General features: G+C 50.7%; 1 protein-coding gene across 1 annotated transcript; it reads left to right on the top strand.

Annotated features, from left to right (window-relative positions):
* Nucleotides 1–666: 666 nt before the first annotated feature.
* LOC147084893 (uncharacterized) lies at nt 667–21643 on the top strand. The gene is made up of 6 exons (XM_085979280.1): nt 667–887; nt 2967–3011; nt 5048–5170; nt 19587–19671; nt 20643–20758; nt 21389–21643. Exons 1-5 carry the CDS (start codon nt 824–826, stop codon nt 20740–20742), a joined length of 417 nt encoding a protein of 138 aa, XP_085835406.1. The 5' UTR covers nt 667–823; the 3' UTR covers nt 20743–20758; nt 21389–21643.
* Nucleotides 21644–21824: the final 181 nt, after the last annotated feature.

The following is a 21824-nucleotide window of genomic DNA, read 5'->3' as shown; positions in this document are numbered from 1 at the left end:
ATACATCTACCTCCGATGGTGCAGCTTTCCCTCAGTACTGCCACCGGGGAGTGTGGGCCTGGATTATGGGACTCGAGTCCTAGAGTATATACATCTACCTCCGACAGTGCAGCACTCCCTCAGTACTGGCACCGGGGAGTGTGGGCCTGGATAATGGGGCTCGAGTCCTAGAGTATGTACATCTACGTCCGAGAGTGCAGCGCTCCCTCAGTACCGGCACCGGGGAGTGTGGGCCTGGATTATGTAGCTCGAGTCCTCGAGTATATACATCTACCTCTGACAGTGCAGCGCGCCCTCAGTACTGGCACCGGGGAGTGTGGGCCTGGATTATGGGGCTCGAGTCCTGGAGTATATACATCTGCCTCCGACAGTGCAGCGCATCCTCAGTGCTGGCACCGGGGAGTGTTGGCCTGGATTATGGAGCTCGAGTCTCTGGAGTGGAGGCACTCGAACACACGCCGTTCTGAGTCGGAGTCGGGAGAGGGGCTGTTTGAGAGGGAATGGAGCTAGGGGGACACACAGGAGGGAGACGAGGGGGTGAGGATTGTGATTTCACAGAGGGGGACTGGAACTCTCTGTGACACCCGAAGGATTGTGACATCAGCCAGCCTCTTGTCTCCTTTACTTACCCTCAGCTTTGTGCTTCAGGTTTTCAGTTGATGCAATGTTAAACCCTTAAAAATAAACCTTCGAATGATATTTTAAGGCTAGATTTTCTTTTTGATGAGGGGTTCTGTTTTGAAAGATCTGTCGATCAATAGTAAGGACTTCCTATGAGACTGTGACATTGAGGGATTTACTCTCTCCGGGCTCTCTATCGCTGATGGTCTCCGCCCCTGGATTAATGCTATCGCTGTGTTTAATTCTCTACTATCTGGATCATCCTGGTGAGTTCCACAGTTGCTGGCCCGTCTCCCACTGCCACCCCCGCCCGCTTTCCCTGAATTCCCCTTTGATAAGGCAGGCCGCCTTTAAGAGTTAAAGGGGCCTCGTATCTCCCCAAACTTCCCCTCTCCCAGACCTCAGTTGGTGTCAAATCAAGGGAACCGAGGAGGTCCCATAGTCCAGGCCCACACTCCCCGGTGCCAGTACTGACGGAGCGCTGCACTGTCGGAGGTAGATGTATATACTCTAGGACTCGAGCCGGATAATCCAGGCCCACACTCCCCGGTGCCAGTACTGAGGGAGCACTGCACTGTCGGAGGTAAATGTATATACTCTAGGACTGGAGCCCCATAATCCAAGGCCACACTCCCCGGTGCCAGTACTGAGGGAGCGCTGCACTGTCGGAGGTAGATGTATATACTCTAGGACTCAAGTCGCATAATCCAGGCCCACACTCCCCGGTGCCAGTACTGAGGGAGTGCTGCACTGTCGGAGGTAGATGTATATATTCTAGGACTCGAGCCCCATAATTCAGGCCCACACTCCCCGGTGCCAGTACTGAGGGAGCGCTGCACTGTCGGAGGTAGATGTATATACTCTAGGACTCGAGCCCCATAATCCAGGCCCACACTCCCCGTTGCCAGTACTGAGGGAACGCTGCACTGTCGGAGGTAGATGTATACTCTTGGACTTGAGCCCCATAATCCAGGTCCACACTCCCCGGTGCCAGTACTGAGGGAGTGCTGCACTGTCTCAGAGTGACAGAGAGAGAGACAGAGAGAGAGAGACAGAGAGGGAGACAGAGACAGAGACAATGAAAGAGACAGAGAGACAGAGACAGAGAGAGAGGGAGAGAGACAGAGAGGGAGAGAGAGAGGGAGAGAGGCAGAGATAGAGAGACAGAGAGAGAGACAGAGAGAGAGAGACAGAGAGAGAGAGAGAGAGACAGAGAGAGGGACAGAGAGAGACAGAGACAGAGAGAGACAGAGAGAGACAGAGAAAGAGAGAGAGACATAGAGGGTGAGAGAGAGAGAGAGAGACTGTACAATGGGAGTGAATGAGAAGGGGATGGATCCATTGGGATTGTGTACAGTGGGTGTGAATGGGAAGGGTCTGGGTCCATTGGGATTGTGTGCAATGGGAGTGAATGGGAAGGGGTTTGGATCCATTGGGATTGTGTACAGTGGGAGTGAATGGGAAGGGGTTTGGGTCCATTGGGATTGTGTACAATGGGACAGAATGGGAAGGGGTTGGGTCTATTGGGATTGTGTACAGTGGGAGTGAATGGGAAGGGGTTTGGGACCATTGGGATTGTGTACAGTGGGAGTGAATGGGAAGGGGTTGGGTCCCATTGGGATTGTGTACAGTGGGAGTGAATGGGAAGGGGTTTGGGTCCATTGGGATTGTGTACAATGGGACAGAATGGGAAGGGGTTGGGTCTATTTGGATTGTGTACAGTGGGAGTGAATGGGAAGGGGTTTGGGACCATTGGGATTGTGTACAGTGGGAGTGAATGGGAAGGGGTTGGGTCCCATTGGGATTGTGTACAGTGGGAGTGAATGGGAAGGGGATTGGATCCATTGGGATTGTGTACAATGGGAGTGAATGGGAAGGGGTTTGGGTCCATTGGGATTGTGTACAATGGGAGTGAATGGGAAGGGGTTTGGGTCCATTGGGTTTGTGTACAGTGGGAGTGAATGGGAAGGGGTTTGGGTCCATTGGGATTGTGTACAGTGGGAGTGAATGGGAAGGGGTTTGGGTCCATTGGGATTGTGTACAGTGGGAGTGAATGGGAAGGGGTTTGGGTCCATTGGGATTGTGTACAGTGGGAGTGAATGGGAAGGGGTTTGGGTCCATTGGGATTGTGTACAATGGGAGTGAATGGGAAGGGGTTTGGGTCCATTGGGATTGTGTTCAGTGGGAGTGATTGGGAAGGGATTTGGGTCCATTGGGATTGTGTGCACTGAATCATGGAGGTTGGTGTTTGGGGTCAGTCAGCATTGCGTGACCTTTGGCACCTGCAGCCATTGGGCCGTTGACTGGGATCGGCGTTAACGATGTATTCTCTGATTGGTTCAAAGGGCCGGCCGGAGCCAATCTCGTGAAAGATTTCTTCAAACCCATGAGTGAGTAAACCTGCCATCCCTCCCACCGTTTGTAAAGCTTTTGGGTCTCAATCTAATGCATTCAGGAGCTGCGAGCTATCAGCGGGGTCTTATTACGATAGACCATAGTTGCACCTGGTGTAGGAATGAGGAGAGGCAATAGGGACGATAAGGTCCATTTATAATTGGGCTAAAGGAATGAGCGACCTGGGGGTGTACGTAGACAAATCTTGGAGGGTGGCAGAACAATTTGAGAAGGCTGTTAAAAAAGGCAGACGGGATGCTGGGCTTTATTAATAGGTTCCTAGAGTACCACAGCAAAGAAGTTATTGATCAGCCCTTTATAAAAGGCTGGTTAAGCACCAGCTGGAATATTGTGTCCAATTCTGGGCCCCGCACTGAATGAAGGAACTCAAGGCCTTGGAGAGACTGCAGAGGAGGTTGATCAGGATGGTACCGGGGATGTGGGACTTCAGTGATGTGGAGAGACTGGAGAAGCTGGGATTGTTCTCCTTAGAGCAGAGAAGGTTAAGGGGGAGATTGACCAGAATGGTACCAGGGATGAGGGACTTCAGTTATGTGGAGAGACTGGAGAAGCTGGGGTTGTTCTCCTTAGAGCAGAGAAGGTTAAGGGGAGATTGACCAGAATGGTACCAGGGATGAGGGACTTCAGTTATGTGGAGAGACTGGAGAAGCTGGGGTTGTTCTCCTTAGAGCAGAGAAGGTTAAGGGGGAGATTGACCAGAATGGGACCAGGGATGAGGGACTTCAGTGATGTGGAGAGACTGGAGAAGCTGGGGTTGTTCTCCTTGGAGCAGAGAAGGTGAAGGGGAGATTGACCAGAATGGTTCCAGGGATGAGGGACGTCAGTGATGTGGAGAGACTGGAGAAGCTGGGGTTGTTCTCCTTAGAGCAGAGAAGGTGAAGGGGAGATTGACCAGAATGGGTCCAGGGATGAGGGACTTCAGTGATGTGGAGACACTGGAGAAGCTGGGGTTGTTTGCCTTAGAGCAGAGAAGGTTAAGGGGAGATTGACCAGAATGATACCAGGGATAAGGGACTGGATAACCTTGGATGGAATGATTTGAACACAAGGATGAGAATTGTAGGGTTGGAGGAGGTTACAGAGATAAGGAACGAGCGAGGGCCATGGAGGGATTTGAACAGGAGGATGAGAATTGTAGAGGCTGGAGGAGGTTACAGAGATAGGGAACGAGCGAGGGCCATGGAGGGATTTGAACAGGAGGATGAGAATTGTAGGGACTGGAGTAGGTTACAGAGATAGCGAGGGGACGAGGGCCATGGAGGGATTTGAACAAGAGGATGAGAATTGTAGGGGCTGGAGGAGGTTACAGAGATAGGGAGGGGGCGAGGGCCATGGAGGGATTTGAACAGGAGGAAGAGAATTGTAGGGGCTGGAGGAGGTTACAGAGATAGGGAGGGGCGAGTCCCATGGAGGGATTTGAACAGGAGGATGTGAATTGTAGAGGCTGGAGGAGGTTACAGAGATAGGGAGGGGGCGAGGGGCCATGGAGGGATTTGAACAGGAGGATGAGAATTGTAGGGCTGGAGGAGGTTACAGAGATAGGGAGTGGGCGAGGGGCCATGGTGGGATTTGAACAGGAGGATGAGAATTGTAGGGCTGGAGGAGGTTACAGAGATAGGGAGGGGGCGAGGGCTATGGAGGGATTTGACCAGGAGGATGAGAATTGTAGGGCTGGAGGAGGTTACAGAGATAGGGAGGGGGCGAGGGGCCATGGTGGGATTTGAACAGGAGGATGAGAATTGTAGGGCTGGAGGAGGTTACAGAGATAGGGAGGGGGCGAGGGGCCATGGTGGGATTTGAACAGGAGGATGAGAATTGTAGGGCTGGAGGAGGTTACAGAGACAGGGGGGTGCGAGGGGCCAGGGAGGGATTTGAACAGGAGGATCAGAATTGTAGGGGCTGGAGGAGGTTACAGAGATAGGGCGGGGGCGAGGGGCCATGGAGGCATTGGAATGATGGTGATGGAGGCGATCTCGCTGACTGCATTTCCTCTTCGCTCCTGTCTCTCCAGAATGCGGCCCCTCCTCCCGTTCCACGCGGTGCGGTGGAACCGACACCATCGTTCGGGAGAAAGTGTGCCGAGACTTTGGCTGCTGCTATGCCAACTCCACCTGCTACAAGCATGTTGCAAACCGTAAGTAATTGAGAACCTGCAGCGAAGCGCCCTGCATCACAGCTCTGGTCATACACTGGATCAAACATCTCACGGTCCGTATTTGCGGGTAGGGGAGAAGGAAAGAGAGAAAGAGAGAAAGAGAGAAAGAAAGAAAGAGAGAGATAAAGTGAGACTCGCATTTCGAGAATCACAGAATCATAGAAAGTTATAGCACGGAAGGAGGCCATTTCGGCCCATCGTGTCCACGCCGGCCAACAAAGAGCTATCCGGCCTAATCCCACTTCCCAGCTCTTGGTCCGTAGCCCTGTAGGTTCGAGCATCCCAAGTGCACATCCTTATGTTCATTAATAAATAGACATTCTTATTATGAACACAGCTAGCTTTTGCTAGACACTTTATTGAGCACATGTGGACTAGGTACAGTATCTGTAGAGGCATCCATCTTGACTGCTGCCTTGTGGGGAGCCTAGTGCCTCATGGGTAATGTCGTCTTAATAGACATACAGCTGGGTAGTGTAGTCTTGTGTACATACAGCTCTACACAGCGCTACGGCTCCACCTGGTGTCCACTATGGAATGACATGTTATTGATCATTACATCCAAGTACTTTTTAGATGTGGTTAGGGTTCCTGCCTCTACCACCCTTTCAGGCAGTGAGTTCCAGACCCCCACAACCCTCTGGGTGAAGAAATTTCCCCTCAAATCCCCTCTAAACCTTCCCCCCAATTACTTTCAATCTGTGCCCCCTGGTTTTTGACCCCTCTGCTAAGGGAAATAGATCTTTTCTATCCACTTTATCAAGGCCCCTCATAATTTTATACACCTCAATAAGGTCTCCCCTCAGTCGTCCCTGTTCCAAGGGAAACAGACCCAGCCTATCCAGTCTTTCCTCGTAGCTAAGATTCCCTACTCCCGGCCACATCCTTGTAAATCTCCTCTGCACCCTCTCTAGTGCAATCACATCTTCCCTGTAATGTGGTGACCAGAACTGCACGCAGTACTCCAGCTGAGGCCTAACTAGTGTTTTATACAGTTGAAGCATAACCCCCCCCCCCCGCTCTTGTATTCTATGCCACGGCTAATAAAGGCAAGCATTCCGTATGCCTTCTTAACCACCTTATCTACCTGGCCTGCTGTCTTCAGGGATCTGTGGACATGCACTCCAAGGTCCCTCTGTATGGAACTCAAGTCCTAGGGGGAGAAATTCGGTTGTTAGCGCCACCGATTAATGCCTAAAGAGGCCGAGAAGTGGGGCGCTAGCCAATTTCCGGGCAGGTGCAAGGCACCTAGCGCCTCGCCCCATATTGAGCATGCATTTAGCGCCGGCAGCGCCCGCTCATGGGCGCAGGCTGATTATGATGTCATTTGAGTGTGCAACGCCTTTTGGGCGCCCCAGACCGGAAATTCAGTGGCGCCCCCCTCCGTAGCGCCTGGCGCTATTAGTGACAGCTTACCTGGAACCTTACCAAGTCACTCTCGGGCTGGAGGAGCGTTATTTAAAGGGGACTGGCGTGGTTTAAAAGCGGCAGCCATTTTTGGAGCACAACTTCCTCGAGAGCTACAAAGAGTTGCTGAGCTGCACACTGAGAGCCATTTGACCACTGAGCCAGCGCAGGCAGACGATCTTCAGCCTTCTGACCATCACCTTGCTGTTGGTGAGCCCTGACAACGGGGGACCTTCCTGTGGGCACTTATTATGGGGGCTGCATTGGAGGGGAACGTCCTGCTGCTGAATCATCTGGAAAGGGCACTGAGACGCTGGGAGAGGGGGGCGGGCATGGCCAGACGGAGGAGGGCCAACAGACGTCGCCACAGCAGACCTTACGCTGAGCAGTTTTCCTACATGAACATTGTAAAGTCTGTGTGTTATATGGCGAATTAATACACAGACTACAAGAGTAACTTTAACAGGACTTTACTATTCGAAGGTCAGGGCGAATCTGCCCAATAAATCCTTACACAGCACGGTGGCATAGTGGTTAGCACTGTTGCCTCACAGCACCAGGGACCCGGGTTCGAATCCGGCCTCGGGCGACTGTCTGTGTGGAGTTTGCACATTCTCCCTGTGTTTGCGTGGGTTTCCTCCGGGTGCTCCGGTTTCCTCCCACAGTCCAAAGATGTGCGGGTTAGGTTGATTGGCTATGATAAATTGACCCTTAGTGTTAGGGGGATTAAATACGTGGGGTTACGGGGATAGAGTGGGATATGTGTTGGTGTAGGGGTTACGGGGATTGGGTGGGATATGTGTCGGTGCAGGCTCAATGGGCCGAAATGGCCTCTATCTGCACTGTGGGGATTCTGTGATTCTGAGCACTTATATACCGGTGTGGTCACCACCGGTATTACAGTATACAGTAGCCAAGATAAAGTAGTGCAACCCTTAAAATAGTTCTCTTAAAGGTGGAACGTTACATACACTACAATCCTCCCTTTTTAGGTTAACAGTATATATATATTCCCATTAATATAACATCATAACACATATACAACTTTATGTAAAACAGTTCACAGATTCAGTCTCTCTGGAGGCTTCCTGACTCTGTCCGGATAACGCCTTGGTGGTGTAGTAGTTTTCGGTGGTGTAGTAGGTTCTTCTGGCAAGGTCGATTCTGCTTGAAGGACAGTGTCAGGTTCATCTGATTCCAGTATTACCGGATCGGAGGTAGATGCTCTGGGTATCTCTGCTTCAACATTAGGCGTATAGAGTTGTGGAGTAGGTTGGCCCTTTGTGGATGACTCTATGATCTGGTCAACATGGCGCCTTATTATGCTTTCACCAATGTCCACGGTATACATCAGCGGTCCTAGCCTTTTTCCAATAGTTCCAGGCTGCCATTTCTCGGTACGGTAGTCCCGGGCCAAAACTTGTTGACCTATCTGGAAGGTTCTAGTTGGCCTTTCATTCATGCCTTGAAATTGCCGGTTCTCTACGTCCCTTCTGACGTTTGGCTTAATCAAATCCAGCCGGCATCTTAGTCTTCTATTGAAAAACATCATGGCGGGAGTTTGGTTTGTGACCGCATGTGTTGCATTCCTGTACGCCAACAAGAAGTTATCTACCTTATGTTGTAGATTTATGTCTTCATTACCCATGGCCTTTATGGCCTTCTTGAAGGTCTGGGCAAACCTTTCAGCTAATCCATTGGTGGCGGGATGGTATGGGGCGGACGTGTAGTGCTTAACCCCATTGCTTTTTAAGAACTTCCTGAATTCTTCGGACACAAATTGCGGTCCATTATCAGAACAGATCTGTTCCGGCAGCCCATTCCTGGCAAATATGGTCCTTAATACTGTGATGGTTTTTTCCGTGGTGGTGGAGGACATCTTTATTACCTCCGGCCACTTGGAGTGTGCATCCACCGCGATTAAAAACATTGAGTCCATAAATGGACCAGCAAAGTCGATATGTACCCTTTGCCATGGAGATGAGGGCCACTCCCATGGATGCAGAGGAGCTTGTGGTGGGGCGTTTTGGACCTTCTGGCATCCTAGACAGCTCTTGGTTATTTCTTCGATGTCTCCATCAATACCTGGCCACCACACAAACGCTCTGGCTAGGTTCTTCATTTTCACTCCACCCAGATGCCCCTCATGAAGCTCCTTTAGCACTTTATGCTGGAGTTTGGGTGGAATCACCACTCTGGATCCACACATCAAGGTTCCTCGGCACACTGACAGCTGTTCTCTTCTTTGCGAAAATGCTGGCAACATTGGTTCGCCATGTGCTGGCCATCCCTCCACCGTTAAATCGTAGACTCGTGAGAGAGTCGGGTCATTTCTTGTTTCCTTTTCGATCATAGAATTTGTTACTGGTAGACATTCCACTATGGTTGAGTGGAACATCTCCACTGGGTCCACTGTAGTCGCCTCTTCTACCACTGGCAACGGTAGGCGCGATAACCCATCAGCATTTCCATGCTGTTTGGACCTTTTGTATTCGATGTCATATTGGTGTGCCCCTAGTAACACAGACCACCTCTGTAGCCTTTGCGCTGTCATAGTGGAAACGGCCTTGTTAGGGTTGAATATGGACACCAACGGCTGGTGGTCTGTCAGCAGTGTAAGCTTCTTGCCCTGCAGGTAATGATTGAACTTCTTTACTCCCCACACCAGGCTGAGAGCCTCCCTATCTATCTGAGCATAATTGCGCTCAGCGGAGGTCAATGATCGGGATGCAAATGCGACTGGCCTTTCCGAGCCATTTGGCAACTTGTGTGAGAGTACTGCTCCAATACCATAAGGGGAAGCATCACAAGCTAGACGAAGAGGTAACGTTGGATTGAAGTGAGCCAACACTTCCTCAGAGGTGATCAATGCCTTGCTTTTGCGAAAGGCCTTCTTACAGTCCTCGCTCCACTTCCATGGCACTTCTTTCCGCAACAGAGCATTCAGCAGGTGCAGCACCGTGGATAGATTTGGCAGAAACTTATGGTAATAGTTAATCAACCCCAGAAACGACCTCAACTGTGATACATTTTCCGGAGCGGGGGCCTTCACGACAGCTTCGATCTTTTCAGGTGACTTGTGCAGGCCCTCTTGGTCAATGACATGACCACAGTACGAGATCCGTTTCTGGAAGAACTCACATTTCTGGCGGTTAGCTCGAAGGCCATATTCCTTCAACCTGGTGAGCACCAGTTTCAAATTTGTGAGGTGTTCCTCCTCGTCTTCTCCCGTAATCAGGATATCATCCAAGTAACACTGCGTGCTTGGAATACCCTGTAAGACCTGCTCCATGGCCCTCTGCCAAATTGCTGGAGCCGAAGCTACTCCAAAAACCAGTCTATTATAACGATACAAGCCTCTGTGCGTGTTGATTGTGAGATATTGGCGCGACTCTTCCTCAACTTCCATCTGTAAGTATGCTTGCGCCAGGTTTATCTTGGTGAAGTGTTTCCCGCCAGACAATGAAGCAAAGATATCCTCAATCCGCGGAAGCGGGTATTGTACCGTTTGAAGAACCGGATTAACTGTGATCTTGAAGCCTCCGCAGATGCGGACCTTTCCCGGTCCCCCTGGCTTGTTACTCGACGAAGGCTTCATGACGGGAACAATGGGCGTGGCCCACTCACTCCAGTCCACCTTAGACAGTACCCCTGAACGTTCAAGTTCTTCCAGTTCTGCCTCCACAGCAGGTCGTATCGCGTAAGGTACCGATCTGGCTTTGAAAAATTTTGGGCTTGCATGTTCTGCAATCTTGATTTTTGCCTTAATTCCTCTCAGTATTCGCAGTCCCTGCTGGAATACCTCTTTAGCCTCGTCCAATATTCTGGACAATCGTTCAGGTTTGACATCTTTTTTTCCGGAATCTACCGTCATTGTGTTTAGGGAGTGCCAGTCTATCTTTATTTTCCTGATCCACTCCCGCCCCAGAAGTGGTGGACCTCCCTCGGGTAGTACATATATATCCATTCCTTGGTGTTCTTTGCCCTTGTGTCTCACCTTGACTTTTATCTTTCCGATGGGGTATACTTTATGCCCCGTGTATGTCTGCAATACTATCTCCGTATCCCGTAGGGGAATATGTTTGAATAACTTTTTGTAATCTTGTTTATTCATGACCGTCAACGCCGATCCGGTGTCCACTTCCATCTTCACTTGGACTTTTGCAATCTGTAGTGTGACCCAGATAGTTTGTCGGTCAGTTTCCTTACTCACATTGTGAATCCTCAGACTACCCAGTTCCTTGCTGTTGGAGTCTGAATCTGAATTCTGTTCATCTGAACTCTTCACAGTCACCTTATGTACCTTTCTGTACTTCTTCTGCGGTGACTTATTGTTGCTGGTCTTCTTTCCTGACCGGCATACTTTAGCTATGTGACCAAGCTTGCCACATTTTCTACATTCCTGGTTTTTAAACCAGCATTGGTTCTGGTCGTGTGTTGTCTTCCCACAACGATAACATTTCGTTGTACCCGAAGTCATTTGATCCACGCTGAGTACCGCTGTCTTCAGCTGCATTTCCGCCGTGCCTCTCGCTGCGGCTTCGTGCGATGCTGCAATAAGGACAGCCTTATCAAGTGTAAGATCGTTCTCTTCGAGCAGTCGCTTTTGTGTTTCTTCCTTCGACATCCCACGCACGAACTTGTCTCTCAGTGCCTCTGTCAGATTTTCCCCAAACTGACAGTATTTTGCTAGCCTACGCAGTTCAACCAAGTACTCCGCGTTGCTTTCCTCTTTTAGTTGCGTTCTCACGTAAAATTTAGATCGTTCCGCTAACATCAGCGGTGTGGGGTTCAAATGATCCTTCAGGACAGCAACAATATTAGCGAAAGACTGATCCGCCGGTTTAGCTGGTGATAGAAGATGCTTCAATAGCCCGTATGTCTTCGCACCCATTGAGTTTAGTAAGGTTAGAGCTTTATCATAATTTGCTATCTTATTGACCTTACAATATATCTCGATGCGTTCTACATACGTGGCCCAATCTTCCACATCGGAATCGAAATCGTTAATGTTACCACGCTTAGGCATCTTCACAATCTTTCTGAGAACAACGAAATGTTTCTTTACTTTTTAACTTTTTTTTTCAAAAATGGCGGTTTCCCGCGCTTATCTTCTTCCCCGCCTCCGAGGATGGCGGTTTCCCACGCTTGTCTTCCTCTGGCGGGGGGTAAGCTTTGCCCTCGGGCGACGACCGCTGGCTTTCGGGTTTCGCAGCCTGCGCGCCGGCTTCAGTTTATTCTGAAGCTCTCCCGCTCGCTCGGGCTCTGTCTCTCCCTCAGCGGCTTTCAATCGCGCCTCCCCAGCCCTCTCGCAGTCCGGTCCTTTCCTCCCCCGGCTGCGGCTGAGTTCTCCGCGGTTTTATTTATTTATTTCTTCCCGTGCCTTACGATCCTGGTCGCAGCGCCTCGCGGCCTCGGTAGCTGCCCGGCCTTTTTCGCCGGTCGCGGTCGAGCTGTCTCACGACGCTGTTGCGTCTCCCAGCCCGCTTGTAGCCCGGTCTCTCACACCGGCTGCGTTCCCACTTGTAGCCCGGTCTCTCACACCGGCTGTGTTCCCGCTTGTACCGCAGCTTCCGTGCCCTATGCTGCCCCAGTCTCAGCGTCTCTGGCCCCGACTTCTGTCCGGCTCCTTTCCCCCGACCGTGGTCGAGTTCACCGCCCTTATCCTCTGTTTCTTTTTATTTCCCCCCTACTCACAGTCAACATGGCCGACTTGCTTCTTGTGGCTGATCGGCTCACTCACCGACGTGACAGAAGGGACGATCACTGCCTGTTGCTGATGGAAGGCTTCGTGTCTGAATTCTTCCTTCTTCCTTGCTCTGCAGACTCAAGTCTTCTCTCAGCAGAACGACGAGGGCGGATGCCTCTTCTCGACGCTCGTTAACTGCTTCGGATGTATCGCTGCCGCAGGGTAAGATCGAACCCGTCGCCACTGTAAAGTCTGTGTGTTATATGGCGAATTAATACACAGACTACAAGAGTAACTTTAACAGGACTTTACTATTCGAAGGTCAGGGCGAATCTGCCCAATAAATCCTTACACAGCACTTATATACCGGTGTGGTCACCACTGGTATTACAGTATACAGTAGCCAAAATAAAGTAGTGCAACCCTTAAAATAGTTCTCTTAAAGGTGGAACGTTACATACACGACAAACATGCCGGAGGAGCAGTGTGTCAGAAGGCTGCGATTTAGAAAGGAGGTGGTGACTGAGCTGTGCCAGCTGCTTCAGCCAGATCTGCAGCCTCAGATAAGGTGCAGGACATCTCTGTCGGTGGCTGAGAAGATGGCTGCTGGCCTGAACTTCTACGCGAGCGGCTCTTCTCAGGCTGCGCGTCAGAGGCTGATCAGAAGTAGCTTCTAGGCCCCTCTCACGGAATGCTTGCTGCCATTCCAAGAACAGGAATGGAACCGGTCTGATACCCCCAAGCCTGTGAAGGGCAAGATGCATGTAAATAGCAGGCATGGCCATTGTAAATGAAGAAAGTGTTTCATTACACAAAATGTGGTTCCTTCAAACATGAGAAAGCAATGGCAACAGAAAGCAAAACTAATACACTGACACATAACTGACTCTCACACCCGGGAGACTGTCCAAAACATAAATCACATTCCGACCATCTTCCTTGGCTTTGATTCCACTGCACCAACCAAAGCATCCAATGCCCCATCAGTGAGGCATTCCGCCCTCTGCCTCACCCTTTCCATGTCTTGCTAGGCTGGTGCGCCACAGGTAGGCTCCCACCGCTTTGAAGGCCTACAAGGCAGTGAGTGTGTCTGGTGATGCCAATTGACCTGCCTCTTTAAGAGCTGACGGGCGCCAGTGTGTCGCGGGGAAAGTGATTATTGACAGCACCCTCGCTGCACCCCGCCGCCGCGAAATTGGGTTGCGCAGCCGGGTTAGCGCCTTAAGAGTAGCGTGCAGCGCCTGATTTAGCACCGCAGTCACCTTCAGGGGCTCTGCAACCCAATATCGCGCCAGGTGGTGCTAAATTGCATCTGGCGCGAAACTTTACGCATCGCCAGGACTATCGCCCCAAACGCGGCTATACCCAATTTCTAGGCCTTAGAGCATATACATTTACCTCCGACAGTCCAGTGCCTTTCATGATCTCAGGACGTCCCAAAGTGTTTGACAGCTGTTAAGTCTGTGAGTTGTTCAAGTAATTAATACTCAGACTTAATCAGTAACAATAAAACAGGTCCTTACTGGTTGGAGGTAGGGACTACACGTAGGTCTTTACTTCATGCCCACAGGCGGGAACTGAGGGGAGATCAGTACCCACAGTACTATTTATACCCCTATGGCCAGGAGTGGTACTGCGTATCACTACGCCGTACAAGTAGTGCAGTCCTGTCCATAGGTTCAAAGTAGCACACATATTACATACACAACATTCCTCCCTTCCTAGCTTTACAGACATCTCCCCATTTAACATAACGTAATAACATATATACATATATAACTTCAGGTTTACATAACAGAATAACATAGATACATAGATAACTTCATGTCAAAACAGATCACAGATTCAGTCTCTGCGGAAAACAGTTCACAGATTCAATCTCTGTGGTGTAGTCGGTTCACGTTGCTGGAGTGACTCATTCAATAGTCCTTCCATGGATTTAACAGTTTGAACTTCCGAACTGAATTGGCTCCGTTCGGAGGGACCACGTGTGTGATCTGGTAGAGGTAATAATGGTTCAGATGGGTCATCTTCTGTTTCGACTTTTCCTTTTCTGCTTCTTGGAGACTCTCTGGGCTCTGTCAGCTGCCAGCTGCATGCGCAGTTCCTCCTTCTCTTCCTCCTTTTTCCGCAGTAGAGCCACCTTCTCCCGATGTTCCGTAGACTTTCGGTGCTCCTCCATGATTTCTGTATGGTGGGAGTCGAAGTTACAAGTTGGGCAGGACAGGACATAGTAATATTCGGTGTCGTCCTGATCTAGGCCAGCGAGAGGGTCTTCTATTTCCTCCATACCCAGCTGGGCGTTAGCCAGCTTTTGTTCCAAGTCCAGACATCTTTCCTGAAGAGACTTCTTCATGCGTACCTCTTCATCCAGCTTTTTCTGGGCTTTCAGCAAGTCGTTTACTAATGACCTCATTTGAGATTTTACTACTTCAACTTCTTTTGGAGATTGATTGATCGGACTATTCAATCCCTCTACCGGAGCAGCTGTTTCAGCGGTCTGTTGTTCTACGTTGACGTGAGTCAGCGTACTTTTGGCATCCAAGGGCTGCTCTGTTGCAGTCATCTCAGTCTGTGTTGCCACCTCAGCTCTTCCAATAACCTTTGAGAGCTCCGAACCCCTTTCGTTTGAATATTGAAGTTCGTGTTCAAGTTTTTCCCATTTCAGAGTCCTGTCCTTCAGCATATGCAGGAGTTGGCTGACCGTTAACTCCTCTGACATCAGACGTTTTGTGTGCTCCTGCTCCATTTTCTCCATCAGCTGCTTCTGTTGTCTTTCCAGATTCTCCAACTCTATATCAAAGAACTCTTTCGTTGCATTCAACTCTTGCTCAAAACGGCGAAGCATTTGTTCTAATTGCTGTTGTAGTTTGAAATGGAGTTGAGTTCGAGCCCGGTGTCCCTCAGAAATGGGCACATCAGTAGACTTGCCAGACTCAGAATCCACAGTTAAACTATGTTGTTGTTGCTCAGTGGAATTCTGTGCTGAAACTTTGTCTTTTGCACCTGAGTTGGGCTTACCATCATCCGTTCCAGAGTCTGGGCCGACTATCTTCACCGAGTTCTCACTCATTATTGTTTGTAGGAAATGCCAGTCCATATTCATTTTCCTAATCCACTCCCGTCCTAGTAGTGGAGAACCTCCTTCAGATATCACATATAAGTCCATTATTTGACTGTCTTCGCCCTTGTGGACCACTGCTACCTCTATTTTCCCGATGGGGTACACTCTTTGCCCCGTGTATGTTTTCAATATAATCCCCGTATCCTGTAGGGGAATATGTTGGAATAACTTTCCGTAATCTTTCTTATTTATGACCGTCAATGCCGATCCAGTGTCCAATTCCAGTTTTACTTGGACTCCTTCTATCTGAAGAGTGACCCAAATTGTCTGGAGGTCTGCACCCTTACCAGCGTTGAGTACTCTTAAGCTAGCCAGTTCATTACAGCTTAAGCTAGCCAGTTCATTACTGCTAGCGTCTGAATCGGACTCCTGTTCGGTCACCTTGTGTACCTTTGCGTATTTTCCTTGCGGTGACTTCTTGTTGCTGGTCTTCTTCCCTGACCTGCATACTCTAGCTATATGTCCAAGCCTACCACAAGTTCTACATTCTTGGTTTTTAAACCAACACTGGTTCTGATCATGCGTTGTCTTTCCACAACGATAACATTTGCCAGAACTCACACCCAATTTGTGTGCACTGAGCTCCGGTGACCGTAGCTGCATTACTGCCGTGCCTCTCGCTGCGGCTTCGTGTGCTGCTGCCATAGTGACCGCCTTCTCAAGCGTCAGCTCATTCTCCTCGAGCAGTCGCTTTTGTGTATCTTGTTTAAATAAACCACACACAAATTTGTCTCGTAGTGCATCTGTCAGTCCCGTTCCAAACTGGCAATATTTCGCTAATTTACGCAATTCCAGCAAATATTCAGCATTGCTTTCATGCTGTAGCTGCCTTCTGTCATAAAATTTAAATAGTTCCGCTAGCATCAGCGGCGTGGGGTTTAGATGATCTTTCAGGACAGTAACAATCTCATCGAACGTCTTATCCACCGGTTCATCTGGTGATAACAGGTGTTTCAATTGCCCGTATGTCTTGGCACCCATTAAATTTAATAATGTTAGAGCTTTATCTTGGTCACGAATTTTATTGGCCTTACAATAATTTTTTACTCTTTCAACATATATGGCCCAATCTTCGAGGTCACTATCAAAGGTACTAATATTCCCGTGTTTAGGCATTGTAGATTTGCAATTTCTCAGATTTTATTTTCTTTACTTGTTATCAAAGATGGCGGCTTCCCGCTCTTGCCGTCGTCCTCCGCCCACAAAATGGCGGTTTTCCCGCGCTTGGCGGTCTTCACCCGTCCCCCGACGCCGTCTCCCTTCAGCCCCCGAGTGCGGCCCTTATCTTCTGTGCGATCGATAGCCCGCGCTGTGCACCGCGGCTCTCGCACCTTGAGCTTCTGCAGCCGCCGCGCCTTTCAGTCCGAGTGCGGCCCTTATCTTTAGTCCCGATCGCTGGCCCGCGCTGCGCCTCGCACTTGAAGCGGCTCCCGGCCTCTGGCTCACCCGCTCGCGCGGCTCTTGCTCGCTCCCTCCCGGGCTCTGGCTTACCCGCTCGCGCATTTCACCGCGGCTCTTATCAGGGATTGCGATCGCCCTTATCTTCTCCAACTTCCCCAGCCCTGTCTTTGCAGTCAACGCTGCACGGCTTACCCCACCACCTAGGTTGAACAAGGAAACTGCAGAAAGACTTCTGTCAGTCGCTGGAAGCTGTCAGGATGGCTGCTGCACTCCAGTGCTCAGTCGCTGATGGAGGCTTCAGAGTCCTAAAGCCTGTCGCTTCTAGTGGGGTGGTGATATTTGAAACCTCTCTTCAACTGCCGCAGGGTAAGAACCTGACTCGTCGCCAGTGTTAAGTCTGTGAGTTGTTCAAGTAATTAATACTCAGACTTAATCAGTAACAATAAAACAGGTCTTTACTGGTTGGAGGTAGGGACTACACGTAGGTCTTTACTTCATGCCCACAGGCGGGAACTGAGGGGAGATCAGTACCCACAGTACTATTTATACCTCTATGGCCAGGAGTGGTACTGCGTATCACTACGCCGTACAAGTAGTGCAGTCCTGTCCATAGGTTCAAAGTAGCACACATATTACATACACAACAACAGCCAATCAAGTACTTTTTGAAGTGTGGTCACTGCTGTAATGTAGGAAACATGGCAGCCAATTTGCGCACAGCAAGCTCCCACAAACAGCAGTGTGATAATGACCGGATCATCTGTTTCTAGTGATGTTGGTTGAGGGATAAATATTGGGCCCAGGAAACCAGGGAGAACTCACCCCTGCTCTTCTTCGAATAGTGACAGTGCAGCACTCCCTCAGTACTGGCACCGGGGAGTGTGGGCCTGGATTATGGAGCTCGAGTCCCAGAGTACATACATCTACCTCCGACAGTGCAGCGCTCCCTCAGTACTGGCACCGGGGAGTGTGGGCCTGGATTATGGGGCTCGAGTCCTACAGTATATACATCTACCTCCGACAGTGCAGCACTCCCTCAGTACTGGCACCGGGGAGTGTGGGCCTGGATTATGGAGCTCGAGTCCTCGAGTATATACATCTACCTCCGACAGTGCAGCACTCCCTCAGTACTGGCACCGGGGAGTGTGGGCCTGGATTATGGGGCTCGAGTCCTAGAGTATATACATCTACCTCCGACAGTGCAGCGCTCCCTCAGTACTGGCACCGGGGAGTGTGGGCCTGGATTATGGGGCTCGTGTTCTGCAGTGGGGGCTGGAGGAGGTTACAGAGATAGGGAGGGGGCGAGGGGCCATGGAGGGATTTGAACAGGAGGATGAGAATTGTAGGGGCTGGAGGAGGTTACAGAGATAGGGAGGGGGCGAGGGGCCATGGAGTGATTTGAACAGGAGGATGAGAATTGTAGGGGCTGGAGGAGGTTACAGAGATAGGGAGGGGGTGAGGGGCATGGAGGGATTTGAACAGGAGGATGAGAATTGTAGGGCTGGAGGAGGTTACAGAGATAGGGAGGGGGCGAGGGCCATGGAGGGATTTGAACAGGAGGATGAGAATTGTAGGGGCTGGAGGAGGTTACAGAGATAGGGAGGGGGTGAGGGGCAATGGAGTGATTTGAACAGGAGGATGAGAATTGTAGGGGCTGGAGGAGGTTACAGAGATAGGGAGGGGGGCGAGGGCCATGGAGGGATTTGAACAGGAGGATGAGAATTGTAGGGGCTGGCGGAGGTTACAGAGATAGGGAGGGGGCGAGGGGCCATGGAGGGATTTGAACAGGAGGATGAGAATTGTAGGGGCTGGAGGAGGTTACAGAGATAGGGAGGGGGCGAGGGCCATGGAGGGATTTGAACAGGAGGATGAGAATTGTCGGGCTGGAGGAGGTTACAGAGATAGGGAGAGGGCGAGGGCCATGGAGGGATTGGAACAGGAGGATGAGAATTGTAGGGGCTGGAGGAGGTTACAGAGATAGGGAGGGGTGAGGGGCCATGGAGGGATTTGAACAAGTGGATGAGAATTGTAGGGGCTGGAGGAGGTTACAGAGATAGGGAGGGGGCGAGGGGCCGTGGAGGGATTTGAACTGGAGGATGAGAATTGTAGGGGCTGGAGGAGGTTACAGAGATAGGGAGGGGACGAGGGGCCGTGGAGGGATTTGAACTGGAGGATGAGAATTGTAGGGGCTGGAGGAGGTTACAGAGATAGGGAGGGGGCGAGGGCCATGGAGGGATTTGAACAGGAGGATGAGAATTGTAGGGCTGGAGGTTGTTACAGAGATAGGGAGGGGGCGAGGGCCATGGAGGGATTTGAACAGGAGGATGAGAATTGTAGGGCTGGAGGTTTTTACAGAGATAGGGAGGGGGCGAGGGGCCATGGAGGGATTTGAACAGGAGGATGAGAATTGTAGGGGCTGGAGGAGGTTACAGAGATAGGGAGGGGGCGAGGGCCATGGAGGGATTTGAACAGGAGGATGAGAATTATAGGGCTGGAGGTTGTTACAGAGATAGGGAGGGGGCGAGGGCCATGGAGGGATTTGAACAGGAGGATGAGAATTGTAGGGCTGGAGGTTGTTACAGAGATAGGGAGGGGGCGAGGGGCCATGGAGGGATTTGAACAGGAGGATGAGAATTGTAGGGGCTGGAGGAGGTTACAGAGATAGGGAGGGGGCGAGGGCCATGGAGGGATTTGAACAGGAGGATGAGAATTGTAGGGCTGGAGGTTGTTACAGAGATAGGGAAGTTGATGCCTCTCGGTCTCCTTCATTTCAGATAAAAAGATGGTCTTGAACAACGGCATCTTCATCACTTTCGTGCTTCTACTTATTGGGTCCGTTGGCTGTGCCTGCTATATCAGGTAAGGTCCCTACAAACTCCACCCAGCACCGGATACAGAGTAAATCTCCCTCTACACTGTCCCATCAAACACTCCCAGGGCAGGTACAGCACGGGGTTATATACAGAGTAAAGCTCCCTCTACACTGTCCCATCAAACACTCCCAGGGCAGGTACAGCACGGGTTAGATACAGAGTAAAGCTCCCTCTACACTGTCCTATCAAACACTCCCAGGGCAGGTACAGCACGGGTTAGATACAGAGTAAAGCTCCCTCTACACTGTCCTATCAAACACTCCCAGGGCAGGTACAGCACGGGTTAGATACAGAGTAAAGCTCCCTCTGCACGGTCCTATCAAACACTCCCAGGGCAGGTACAGCACGGGTTAGATACAGAGTAAAGCTCCCTCTACACTGTCCCATTAAACACTCCCAGGGCAGGTGCAGCACGGGTTAGATACAGAGTAAAGCTCCCTCTACACTGTCCCATCAAACACTCCCAGGGCAGGTACAGCATGGGTTTAGACACAGAGTAAAGCTCCCTCTACACTGTCCCATCAAACACTCCCAGGGCAGGTACAACACGGGTTAGATACAGAGTAAAGCTCCCTCTGCACTGTCCCACCAAACACTCCCAGGGAAGGTACAGCACGGGGTTAAATACAGAGTAAAGCCCCCTCTACACTGTCCCATCAAACACTCCCAGGGCAGGTACAGCACGGGGTTAGATACAGAGTAAAGCTCCCTCTACACTGTCCCATCAAACACTCCCAGGGCAGGTACAGCACGGGCTAGATATAGAGTAAAGCTCCCTCTACACTGTCCCATCAAACACTCCCAGGGCAGGTACAGCACGGGTTAGATACAGAGTAAAGCTCTCTCTACACTGTCCCATCAAACACTCCCAGGGCAGGTACAGCACGGGGTTAGATACAGAGTAAAGCTCTCTCTACACTGTCCCGTCTCTTCCTTGTCGCTGTTTTGTTTGATCAGGCACCTGAAAAATTTGACGGATGAAGTTTCAAAGGTCAAGGAAGCGGACTTGACGCGCCTGCTGATGAAGTTGCTGAGCGAGGACAGCGAGACCGACTGACGGAGGGAGGCGGGAGGTGAGTGGCGGGGTGGGGGGTGGGTGCGGGCGCGCTGCTGTCCCCTCGAGCACCCGGGAGTCGCCCAGGAATGGCTGCATGGAGCAGCTGGCTCAATCTGGGCCCTTGATTTGGGATCTGCGGCCATTTTGTGCGTTGCCGTGGAGACGAGTGTGGCCCATGCACCCAGGCTCCAGCCCAGCCCTCAGCTGATTTAGCTGGGGCCCTCCGTAGGGTTTCAGGGAGAGATTCCTGCTCGGAAACGCTGCTGCTGTGAGACAGAGAGAGAGAGAGAGACAGAGGGAGAGGGACAGAGAGAGAGAGACAGAGAGAGAGAGACAGAGAGAGACAGAGAGAGAGACAGAGAGAGAGAGAGAGAGACAGAGAGAGAGGGACAGAGAGAGAGAGAGAGAGAGAGAGACAGAGTGAAATGCTGCCTGAGGGATGGTGTGTGTCAGCCTATCCCAGAAACACACTTTGATTTAAACATTTTCTAAGCAGAAACTAAGGGCAAAGACTAGAATTGGCGTATTAATGGTTTGGATATCTGCGGACTGACCTGTGTGTTGCGCACTCCCCATGGGGCGGTGTGGTGAGGAGGGCTGCGGTTAGAAACAGGCAGTCTCTCACTCAAATTCTGTCTGTCTCCAGACAGATCTGTTTCTTGGAAACTGCCTGCAGACACATCGCTGATTTGCAGCCCTGTGCTCCCCGAAGATCTCTTCGAAGACCTGACTCCGAGAAAGATCTGCGGAATGGAAAAGCTTCTGAAAAGCACTACATGGATTTCAGTCTCTCTTCTTTACTGTTTGGAAGCAGGTTACACACTGTGCAAGCCTAGTATTTCGTTGCGAGTTTTGTTCCTGCTTCCATTGCTATCTTATCTGTAAATAAATCCCACTGTTAGATTTAGCCTGAACACAATGGTCTCTGTGTGAGGGGAGGGGTGGGGGGCTGATTGAGACAGACAGTGCTCCCAAGATGGCACGCACCTGCTGAAGACAGATCGTAACAATGTCAATGCTTCCTTGTAGATTAAGAAATTGGATCTCTTAGCAAGCTCGGTCCATTGTATTGAGGTGTCAGC

Source organism: Somniosus microcephalus, unplaced genomic scaffold (assembly GCF_052327205.1).
Source record: "Somniosus microcephalus isolate GS21.2 unplaced genomic scaffold, FLI_Smic_1.0 unresolved_chr9, whole genome shotgun sequence".
NCBI lineage: Eukaryota > Metazoa > Chordata > Chondrichthyes > Squaliformes > Somniosidae > Somniosus > Somniosus microcephalus.
Note: the sequence above shows the minus strand (reverse complement) of the source record. Positions and strands in the feature narration are given on the sequence as shown.